This window comes from Rhinoraja longicauda, chromosome 1 (genome assembly GCF_053455715.1).
Source record: "Rhinoraja longicauda isolate Sanriku21f chromosome 1, sRhiLon1.1, whole genome shotgun sequence".
NCBI lineage: Eukaryota > Metazoa > Chordata > Chondrichthyes > Rajiformes > Arhynchobatidae > Rhinoraja > Rhinoraja longicauda.
Window position 1 is genome coordinate 14,981,531 of NC_135953.1, and position 12,460 is coordinate 14,993,990.

The following is a 12,460-nucleotide window of genomic DNA, read 5'->3' on the forward strand; positions in this document are numbered from 1 at the left end:
GGATCTTAAATGGATAACTTTTTAAAAATCCATACTACACAGAACACAGAGGACAAGTGCAAAACAATTGCATACTTCAGAAGTAATCACAAATAGATCAACACAATAAGCAAAACAAAAATTGTAGAAGTGATTCATTATTAACAGGTAATTATACTGTTTCAGTACAATCGGGACCAGACTATTTTAAGCATCTTTACATTTGCAATGCAGAATATGAATGAATACTACCACAGTGAATTCAGTGAAAGGATCATTTAATTTCTTCAAGAGATAAAATATGCAGCAGAAATTCTGGTGCCCTGGGTTATATTTAGTCATGGTTGAATAATCTTTTCTGCTCTTCAACCCCACCCAATGCCACAAACCTTTAAATTCACATCACAAAATAGGAAGGTATGGAATTAGAGTGAGAAAGGCACAAAAAGACTAATTTACAACGTTGAACAGAGAACCTTTGATATTTAGTTTAGAACTAAACTAGAAAGATGTCTGTTAATCAAGTTAATTACTTTATTTAAAAGATCTGTTAATACTTTGTTTTTCCAGAACAGCAGGAAGATTCAATGCCCTTGACTAATTTGATACGAGTAAAACTAGGTAAAACAGCTTTGCCAGCAGTTAGTCTGTTCAGCCTGTTCCTAGACATGGCTATTTCTGACCCTCAACTCATCTCCTCAAACCATTAATACATGGCAGATTTGCACAGGGCCCTTACTATTTTGGATCAGGATGAGTGTGGCATAGTGGCGCAGTAGTAGAGTTGCTGTCTTACAGCACCAGTGTAAGATTATAATTATCCTCAGCATAGGAGCTCCGCAAGGTTGCGGACTCTCCCCTCTCCTTTACTCTCTCTACACCAACGACTGCACTTCCACAGATTCTTCTGTCAAGCTCCTCAAGTTTGCGGATGACACTACCCTGATTGGACTGATCCAGGATGGGGAGGAATCTGCCTACAGAGGGGAAGTGACACAGCTGGCATCCTGGTGCCATCGCAACAGCCTGGAGCTCAATGCTCTCAAGACAGTGGAACTAATTGTAGACTTTCGAAGAGATCCCCCTCCCCCCACTCACCATCAACAACACCATAGTCACATCTGTGGAGTCATTTAAGTTCCTTGGAACCATCATCTCCAGGGACCTTAAATGGGGGGCCACCATCGACTCCACAGTCAAAAAAGCCCAATAGAGGATGTACTTCCTGCAGCAACTGAGGAAACACAATCTGCCACAGGCAATGATGGTCCAATTCTATACTGCTATCATTACGTCTGCCCTCACCTTCTCCATCATAGTCTGGTTTGGCTCGGCCACCAAGCATGACATCCGGAGGCTGCAACGGATCGTTCGCAGAGCTGAGAAGGTTGTTGGTTGCAACCTTCTCCTCATTGACGAACTTTACACTGCAAGGGCGAGGAAGCGAGCGGGCAAGATCATCTCTGACCCCTCTCACCCTGGCCACAAAATCATTGAAGCACTTCCCTATGGAAGGCAACTCTGGACTGTCAAAGCAGTCCAGGCACGGTGGCGCAGTGATCGAGTTGCTGCCTTACAGCGAATGTAGCGCCGTCAGAGACTCAGGTTCAATCCTGACTACGGGCGCCATCTGTACGGAGTTTGTACGTTCTCCCCATGACCTGCATGGGTTTTCTCCGAGATCTTCGGTTTCCTCCCACACTCCAAAGACGTACAGGTTTGTAGGTTAATTGACTGGGTAAATGTAAAAATTGTCCCTAGTGTGTGTAGGATAGTGTTAAAGTGCGGGGATCGCTGGGCGGCGCAGACTCGGTGGGCCAAAGGGCCTGTTTCCGCGCTGTATCTCTAAATCTAAAAATAAATAAATATAGCTTTTTCCCACGAGTCATAGTTCTACTCAATAACCAAAGTCTGTAGTTTCTTTTTTGCTCTGGTTTATTTTCACCCACATGCTTAGACTGTAATGTTGTATCCTTATTGTTTTGATGTGGTTATGCTTTATTCTTAATTGTTAACTGTATGTTTGTGTTGTCATTTGTGAGCGGAGCACCAAGGCACATTCCTTGTATATGCATACTTGGCCAATAAACATATTCATTCATTTATTGACCAAAGTTCAATCTAGACTACTGGTGCTGTCTGTAATGAGTTTGTATGTTCTCCCTGTGACCACATGGACTTTCTCCGGGTGCTCCGGCCTCCTCCCACACTCCAAAGGTGTACAGGGTTGTGGGTTATTTTGGTGAGATTGTAAATTTTCCCTAGTGTGTGGGGTGATTGCTGGTCGGCACGTACTTGGTGGGCTAAAGGGCCTATTTCCACTCTATCTCAAAAGATAGGAATTACAGCAAGTTGACATGAGTTAATGTACACATGTCAACCACCAAGTAGTTTTACATGGAATGATGCTGAATGCAATTTATATACTTGATAAAACATGGAGTTGACTGAAACAGCAGAAGGTACACAAAGACTGTTTTGAGGGATACATAGGTAAAAGATCTTATTGTTGCAAGTCTACACAAATGATTTTGCATTATATTAGTCACATCTGTACAAAGATGGTTCTATGGGAGTACAGCAAGGGTCTATAGCATGGAAGGAATTGCTGAAAATTACGAGGAAAATGCATGGTAATTTAGAAAAGCAATCATAGTCATCAACAAAATCAAAGATTTGGTCACTAGACTAAACCTGCCAAAGGCAAAACAAAATACACAACATCTCATTAGAGTATAGTAATGTTGATGTCAAAGCATTAGAAAAGCATGCACACTGGAAGTTACATAAAGTTTCCTGAAGGTATTTATTCACAAATTGCTGGAGTAACTCAGCAGGTCAGGCAGCATCTCAGGAGAGAAGGAATGGGTGACGTTTCGGGATGAGACCCTTCTTCAGACTGGAGAAGTCTGAAGAAGGGTCTCGACCCGAAACGTCACCCATTCCTTCTCTCCTGAGATGCTGCCTGACTTGCTGAGTTACTCCAGCATTTTGTGAATAAATACCTACGATTTGTACCAGCATCTGCAGTTATTTTCTTACACTAAAGTTTCCTGAATGTCAAGTCAATATTAAGGTGGTTGAGGAAAGTGTGGTTGTTCAAATATTAATGGGAATAATTGAGGGTTAAAGTGAGCAGATAATAGTTTACCACAGGTAATGCTTAGGTTAAAAAAACATTGAGACATGGCAGCATTTCCAAACCCCTCACTTCAGCACACTCAGTTATGAATCCTGAGTCTGTCAGATAGGATGAAGAGCAACCAGATGTTGTACATAGAAGAAAGTCTTTAAGAGTGAAGTCTTAGTGCTTAAGAAGCTCTTCAATATACTAGGTTACAGTAATTTTATAGTACAACCATGAATATTTAATCACTACATTTAGTTCATTATTTGTAACTTCATTCATTGCTCAACATAAATATCGGCATTTCTACCCAGATGGCAGTTAAAACATTCACACTTGCGGTACAGGTCTTGGTGCTTTCATAGCCCTGTACAATGCTGCTTGATTTGGATGCTACAAGGCAGCACTGTAAAGAAGCTGAAAACACAAAGCAACTTTTCCTTCCATGGGCAGGTTCCTATTAGATAGAAATTCTTCAAACAAGACACAGAACTTTGAGCAAACTGAACCATTGGCCTCTGCATAATGATTTAGGAATCTAAAATATTCTCTACATAACTAGCATTGCAATATCTTAAAACTATTTCCTTCAGTTTTAACTCTGCAGTGTAGATTTTCAACTGTGGCAAACAGGCATTTCCTTGATGCGAGCCAGATTTACTCAATGACTGCACACAAACCAAATTTATGCTAATTCTTTCAGATTACATACAAAGGGGTTTTAAAACATTCTTCTAACCTCATTCAGTGCACACATCCTGGCTATGGAACCAATGTTGTTAGTGATGGTGACCAAAGTTGCTCGAGCCAAATCTTCTTTGCTCACTGCTTCCCGTTTTTCTTTGCTCATCATATTCCCAAAACTGGAGTAAGAAACAAAGGTTATCAATCATGCATAAACTGCAAGTTTTGGCAAGACAAAATTGATTCCTCATTCCTGCACTCAGTCCTCAGAGAAATCAGTCAATTTTAAGACTAATTGATATAAATCATTACAAATTGCAGTCAACTCTTGGATAAGTATTTTTTGTATTGAAAACAGAATGGATGACTAGTAGTAATGTATGTTCGCTTCCCAAGTATCCCAAGAATCCTCGGCCTCAGCTGCATTGGATCAGCCAGGAGGTAACCATTCTGCTATCAGATGTGCAGTGACTGAGTGCACTCACCCTGTCCACTGGCAGGAGACAGGAAAATCCCCAAGCTCCAGCCCCCATTGAAGAATGTGCTCAGTGTGGCCACTTCTGCCAATGGTACCTGGCTGGCACAAATGCTGACCACAGGGGAATTCCGTGGACTAGAGATAATCTGCAGCAGCACCCAACGATGGAGCAATGGTGGAGGATATCAACGGCTTTGCTTTGCCAGGCCTACCCTGCAATACCGCCACAACAATGGGTCTTTATGGCCAGTTTAAGAACTCTGCACTTACAACAACCTAGAGTTGAAAACGGCACCAAACCTGGCAACTCTTGTTTATGGTCTCAGTGTACTATTCCTATACACTTGTAGTGAATCTAAAATGTGCTTATGTATGGTAATACCTTTACTGAACCATATGCAAAAAAAGCATTTCATTGTATCTCCATGCATGTGACAATAAAGTATTAATGAATCAAATCTGAAATTTCACTAAATACCTTGATGGCTACTGCATCTTTCCCTACACTATTTGATTATTTCTTGAGGGATTAGTGTGCACCTTGTAGTAAATCAGAAAGGGTTACAATTATTACAATGCAGATGGAACTCGGTAAGTGTCCTTTGGTTTTATTCTTGTTCCTAACCAGCAAATATTGTTTTTGCATCCTTGATATCTAGTAACCCCCTGATGGATGTCACACACCAGGATCAGTTTGCGCTGTGATGCCTGCCATGGTCAAATGACGTTTTATTATGTACTACTTCAGTTTAAAGAATTGTACTTAACCAGGGTACAGAATCAGGAGAGATCAAATTAGACCAAAACAATTAAGCAACATCTGGCTCAAGTTCATATTTTAGAGCTAAGTTTTCGATACTAAATTTGTCTCAGGACAAACATTTTTCTCATTCTAAATGCAAGTAAAATATTCCAGGCAAAAAACCATGAGCAATAGGGCCTCATTTTTAAAATTTTAAGTTAGAGCTTTTAGTTAAATAAAACTGTGTGTTTGTTTTGATTGAACATTTATTGCATGCTCATGCAATCTGCTGAAAATATGTACATAGTTCTAAAATGTTTCAATGCAGGTAATTTAAATTGCAAATATGTTCTTGTCAATAAACTAGATTTGTCTTTTTAAAATATACCACAACCCTCAGCAAAAGTTCAGAAATCAAAACAAGTAATAATGTTCTCACCTGGATGCAACAGCCCAGCCAGGAAGTCCAAACCTGTCATAGTCTCCACCATAGATATCCCTTACTAACTTATCCACCTTTGTACTCTCCCCAAGTGATGCCATTTCAAGGGCTTCTTCAAAAGTTGAACATCCAGTCAGCAGGCAGCAAAGACCAAGGAAGGTGCCACCTCCAAGACTGAAAGTAAATTGTCACATGTCATTATGGGCAATTTTTCATTCACATATTTTACAAACTATACATGTGGACAAGTTTAAAGTAAAATAGTTTATTTAAAATAATGCTTTTGACTATGCTGTGGCACTTGCACCACCTAGTGGCATGATTTCAGTTGAAAGTACAACCAGTAATTTTCTGCAAACAAATTAGAAACATTAACCGCATTTTGCAGATTAGGGAACAGAAAATGTTCCTTGAATTTTATAACAACATATATCACTGAAGAACATCGCAAAGCACATCAAGTTTCCATGTATTGTATTCCAATGCGTATGTGTAATCTTGAGGTACTACTATCAATGCTTTCATTGCAACAAGCAGCAACCTTCTGGCTGCTTGAGCATTACGGTTGGCTTGACTTAACAGGCAGCAGCTTTGGTGCTGGAAAGTGCCCCAAGCCTTGTCACAGGAGTGTTATAAAATAACTGGTAACTCTGCAAAATTCCCAAACAATAAGCCAGCCATTAACCTCTTATCAAAAGGAATACTCCTCCACTGGAGCAGGGGTAAGGTGACTTTTAGTAAGTGGAATGCAGAGGAGGGACAGGAGGAAGGGGCAGAAGCAAGATAAAAGCAGAAGTGGTCAACAGCAAGATGATTTACAAACTGATTTAAAGCAGTTTTGGTATCGCTAAATCAAGGCAAAGGAGCACTCTAAGAACTCCATCCGTACTACTGATTTCAGAAAACTGGGGAAACAAGAGAAAACGTGTATTTGTATAATCTCAAATACAGAAATTTGAGTCATTGAACGATTGCTTAAAGATGAAATAGCAAGAAGTGCAAAACTTATTAAAATGAGGCACGTGATAAAGGCTGAACGTTGTCATTGTTGTTGGAATGGACAGTGCACAGGCTGGAGGTTGAGAATATAGCATGACAATAGATCATGCAAGTCTTTGGCATTTGCCCTGCGAATACGATTTCTGCAGAAATAGCAAAATTCATTGTGCAGGCAACAACTTTTCTTAAAATTAAAGTCACCAGAGAGAAGTTGCCGTTATTTTGATGTTTAGGTATGCGAATTGTATCTCATCATCATGGTTTCACAAGAATTTCAGAATATTTAGATGGAATCGGGATTTGAAAAATGAATTGTAATATTCCTTCTGTACAGAAGGGGAAATCGGAAGTGTGAGCACTACAGTTGAGCAAAGGGGACTATGGAGGCATGAGGTAGCCAGAGTTGACCGGAAAGAGACCCTAGCAAGGAAGGCGGTGGAACAACAATGGCAGGTATTTCTGGGAATAATGCAGTAGGTGCAGGATCAGTTCATTCCAAAGAGGAAGAAAGATTCTAAGGGGAGTAAGAGGCGACCGTGGCTCACAAGGGAAGTCAAGGACAGTATAAAAATAAAAGAGAAGTATAACATAGCAAAGATGTGCGGGAAGCCAGAGGATTGGGACTCTTTTAAAGAGCATCAGAAGATAACTAAAAAGGCAAAGATGAGGTACGAAGGTAAGCCAGCCAAGAATATAAAGGAGGGTAGTAAAAGTTTTTTTAGGTACGTGAAGAAGAACAAAATAGTTAAGGCAAATGTGGGTCCCTTGAAGAGAAGCAGGTGAATTTATTATGGGGAACAAGGAAATGGCAGACGAGTTGAACTGGTACTTTGTTTGCGTCTTCCTTAGTGAAGACAGATCCAATCTCTCAGATGTTCTAGTGGCCAGAGATCCTATGGTGACGGTGGAACTGAAGGAAATTCACCTTAGGCTGGAAATGGTGTTGGGTAGACTGATGGGACTGAAGGTTGATAAATCCTCGGGGCCTGATGGTCTACATCCCAGGTTACTTAAGGAAGTGGCTCTAGAAATCATGGATGCATTGGTGATATTTTCCAATGTTTTATAGATTCAGGATCAGTTCCTGTGGATTGGAGGATAGCTAATGTTATCCCACTTTTTAAGAAAGGAGGGAGAGAGAAAACAGGAAATTATAGACCAGTTAGTCTGACATCAGTGGTGGGGAAGATGCTGGAGTCAATTATAAAAGACGAAATTGCGGAACATTTGGATAGTAGTAACAGGATCGTTCTGAGTCAGCATGGATTTACGATGGGGAAATCATGCTTGACTAATCTTCTGGAATTTTTTGAGGATGTAACTAGGAAAATGAACAAGAGAGAGCCAGTGGATGCAGTGTACCTGGACTTTCAGATAAGGTTCTACATAGGAGATTAGTGGGCAAAATTAGAGCATATGGTATTGGGGGTTGGGTACTGACATGGATAGAAAATTGGTTGGCAGACAGCAAAACAAAGAGTAGGGATAAATGGGTCCCTTTCAGAATGGCAGGCAGTGACTAGTGGGGTACCGCAAGGCTCAGTGCTGGGACCGCAGCTATTTACAATATACATTAATGACTTAGATGAAGGGATTAAAAGTAACATTAGCAAATTTGCAGATGACACAAAGCTGGGTGGCAGTGTGAAGTTTGAGGAGGATGCTATGAGGATGCAGGGTGACTTGGACAGGTTGTCCGAGTGGGCAGATGCAGTTTAATGTGGAAAAAATGTGAGGTTATCCAGTTTGGTGGTAAGAACAAGAAGGCAGATTATTATCCGAATGGTGTCAAGTTAGGAAAAGGGGAAGTACAACAAGATCTGGCTGTCCTACTTCATCAGTCACTGAAAGTAAGCATGCAGGTACAGCAGGCAGTGAAGAAAGCTAATGGAATATTGGCCTTCATAACAAGAGGAGTTGAGTATAGGAGCAAAGAGGTCCTTCTGCAGTTGTACATGGCCCTAGTGAGACCACACCTGGAGTATTGTGTGCACCTGGAGTTTGATCTCTAAATTTGAGCAAGGACATTCTTACTATTGAGGGAGTGCAGCGTAGGTTCACGAGGTTAATTCCCGGAATGGCTGGACTGTCGTATGTTGAATGACTGGTGCGACTGGGCTTGTATACTCTGGAATTTAGGATGAGAGGGGATCTTATTGAAACATAAGATTATTAAGGGATTGGACACGCTAGAGTTCCTGATGTTGGGGGAGTCCCGAACCAGGGGCCACAGTTTATGAATAAAGGGTAAGCCATTTAGAACAGAGATGAGGAAAAAGTTTTTCACTCAGAGTTGTGAAGCTGTGAAACTCTATGCCTCAGAAGACAGGTGAGGTTAATTGCTAGATGCTTTCAAGAGAGAGTTAGATAGAGCTTTTAATGATAGCAGAGTCAAGGGATATGGGGAGAAGGCAGGAACAGGGTACTGATTGTGGATGATCAGCCATGATCACGGTGAATGGCGGTGCTTGCTCAGAGGGCTGAATGGCCCACTCCTGCACCTATTGTCTATTGTCAGACCAATGCATTATTTGTTGATCTGATTAAAAAAAATATACACAACTATTTTCTGCAATTTACATTAAACAGTATCACTTTTAAACAAAAATGCTCAAGATATGGATTATACAAATAAACCACGGATTCAAACATTGGTAATCTTTTGGATGAAAACCAGAAAAGGATTTCTGCAAAATTAAAGCATAAATCTTTCCTTTAAGTGATCAATTGAGCATTATATGTACAGTGTTATATGTATAAACCATATTTGCTCCAAATATAATTTAACAATAAATGTTTAAAGAGTTTTTAGGAAATATCATGAGGCAATATGTTACAAAAACCTGTTTGAGTACTATAATGAGTGTATGGTTGGATACAAGAGGAATAAGGTGTCTTTAAAGCGAGATAAAAGCGAGTTACACATTGTGAACTCAAGAAAAAGCTTTATTAAACAAAAAGAAATCCAAAACAATAGCAGTGTTGTTGAGCCCAGAGTAACTGCGTGTCACTGCAGCTGGGCACTCCCCCAAACTCCTCTCTGCCGCCCCCAGTCACGTGCCTCTTACCACATGATGAACGAGGGTTCAATTAACCAGTGGCCCGACCACCAGATGACACCACACAACCCTCCCCAGAACCGGAGGAACAAAAATGAGCAGGCGGACGAATGCAATGACCTGATCTCGTAACCACAGAGTCCGCATTCGGACACCCTACAGGCACGGGCGACAGGGGCTGACACGGCGGACGCCCCCGACAGCGAGGCTGAGCCACTTGCACCGACCGGTCAATGTCCACATGAGCCGGCTTAAGACGCGCCACTGATAGCCTCAGGCTTTCCACCCACATCCAACACAAAAGTCAAAATGCTGTGCTGCAACACACAGAACGGACCCTCATACGGGCGTTGCAACGGCGTACGATGAGCAAAATCCTCACCCATGAAGAGCAGGTGGATGTCCTCGGGCATCTGCTCCAGAAACACGTGCTCGAAAAGGAAACAAGGCTGATGACTGTCCATCAAGGTAAGCATTTCACTCATCAGGTCCGACGGCTTACGATCACCGAGACCACCCATGTTCAGAATCCTCGCAGCCCGCTCGCGTTTGGTGAGCCCGAAAGTGCACAATAGAAGCGCCTCAAGGCCATCATACTTGCCAGCAGCCGACGGCTGGCGAAGAAAATGAATGAGACGACCGGCTGTGTCCTGATCCATGGCCCCAACCGCTTAATAATATTTTGTGTCGTCAGCAGTAATGTGCCAAATATGAAATTGAGCCTCGGCCTGCTCAAACCATACTTGCGGCTGCGACGTCCAAAACACTGCATCGGGCGGGCTGTTAGCTGCGTCCATTGTGCGATCCAAAACATTGTTTGGAAAACGTCACGGTCACCAATAAAGTGCGATAAAGCAAGTCACACGTTGTGAACTCAAGAAAAAGTTTTATTAAACAAAAATAAATACAAAATAGCAGTGTTGTTGAGCCCAGAGTAACTGCATGTCGCTGCAGCCGAGTACTCCCCCGAACTCCTCTTTGCCGTCTCCAGTCACGTGCCTCTTACCACATGATGAACGAAGGTTCGATTAACCAGTGGCCCGACCACCAGATGGCGCCACAACTTAATCATTAGGGACTGGATGAGTGTCAAAACTCACCATTACTAATCATCTCCTGAAAGGCATGGCTCTTGGGTGAAGCCCTGTTATTTCTTATCTAAGTGATAATTGAACATCAGCTACACATCAGCACCAGCATGATGACTTTTGACAGGTTACTTAGATAACCTTACTACGTGACCTTTACCACTTGTAGTTGACGTGAGATAGGAGGCTAAGGTGCCAAGTGGCTGTTTAGCTCTGCAGGATCCAAACCTGCTGCTTGAATCCTGGAAATTAGCTCAATTGCCCCAACATGTCATTCAACATATTCTGACTTGAGTTGCATGCAGACTAACAGGACTAAATTTGGAGCTGGGGTTTAATCTGGTTCTGGTTTAATTTATTATTGTGATGTGTAACGAGGTACAGTGAAAAGCTTTTCTGCTGTGTGCTATCCATCAGCGAAAAGACGATACATGATTATAATAATCAAGTTGTCCAGTGTACAGATACAGAGAATAAAAGGAATAATGTTTAGTGCAAGATAAAGTCTAGTAAAGTCTGATTAAAGATTGTCCAAATGAGGTAGATGGTAGGTAACTACTGCTCTCCAGTTGGTAACATGAGATGTATGAGAAAATAACTGCAGATGCTTCCTTCCTTCCTTCTCTCCTGAGATGCTGCCTGACCAGCTGAGTTACTCCAGCATTTTGTGAATAAATACCTTCCAGTTGGTAACAGAATGGTTCAGTTGCCTGATAACAGCTGGGAAGAAACTGTCCCTGATCTGGAGGTATGTGGTTTCAAACCTCTTACCTGATAGGCGAGAGGAAAGAGGGGAGTGACCAGGGTGAGACTTGCCCTTGATTGTGATGGTGGCCTTGCTGAGGCAGCGTGGAGGAGTCAATGGAAGAGGGATTGGCTTGCGTGATGGTCTGGGCTATGTCCACAACTCTCTGCAATTTCTTGCTGTCTGCTGTTTTAGATAGCGCCTCATTTGGTAGACAAAAGCAACAAACAGCCCTCTTTCACTTCTTCTGCACCTAGTTCTAAACATCTCCTGAAACAACAGTCCAAGCCTTAACTCAAGTATTAAATAGATACAGTGCCCTCCATAATGTTTGGGACAAAGACCCATCATTTATTTATTTGCCTCTGTACTCCATAATTTGAGATTTGTAATGGGAAAAAAAAAATCACATGTGGTTAAAGTGCACATTGTCAGATTTTAATAAAGGGTGTTTTTAGACATTTTAGTTTCACCATGTAGAAATTACAGCTGTGTTTATACATAGTCCTCCCATTTCAGGGCACCATAATGTTTGGGACACATGGCTTCACAGGTGTTTGTAATTGCTCAGGTGTGTTTAATTGCCTCCTTACTGCAGGTATAAGAGAGCTCTCAGCACAGAGCCTTTCCTCCAGTCTTTCCATCACCTTTGGAAACTTTTATTGTGTTTATCAACATGAGGACCTATGTTGTGCCAATGAAAGTCAAAGAAGCCATTATGAGACTGAGAAACAAGAATAAAACTGTTATAGACATAAGCCAAACCATAGGCTTACCAAAATCAACTGTTTGGAACATCATTGAGAAGAAAGAGAGTACTGGTGAGCTTACTAATCGCAAAGGGACTGGCAGGCCAAGGAAGACCTCCACAGCTGATGACAGAAGAATTCTCTCTGTAATAAAGAAAAATCCCCAAACATCAGTCCAACTGATCAGAAACACTCTTCAGGAGACAGGTGTGGATTTGTCAATGATCACTGTCTGCTGAAGACTTCATGAACAGAAATACAGAGGCTACACTGCAAGATGCAAACCACTGGTTAGCTGCAAAAATAGGATAGCCAGGTTACCGTTTGCCAAGAAGTACTTAAAAGAGCAACCACAGTTCTGGTAAAAA

The 12,460-nt window shown here is 41.7% G+C and overlaps 1 protein-coding gene across 8 annotated transcripts in view; it reads right to left on the reverse strand.

The window, feature by feature from the left end:
* The window catches only part of LOC144598316 (pantothenate kinase 2, mitochondrial-like), a 58,748-nt gene that overhangs the window by 8,124 nt on the left and 38,164 nt on the right, over positions 1–12,460 (reverse strand). For all 8 annotated transcript variants that reach the window (XM_078408753.1, XM_078408531.1, XM_078408914.1 and 5 more), the window contains 2 exons: positions 5,450–5,626; positions 3,846–3,969 (listed from right to left, as the gene is read on the reverse strand). In XM_078408753.1, coding sequence (XP_078264879.1) covers positions 3,846–3,969; positions 5,450–5,626 — 301 coding nt within the window. The remainder of the gene's footprint in view (positions 1–3,845; positions 3,970–5,449; positions 5,627–12,460) is intronic.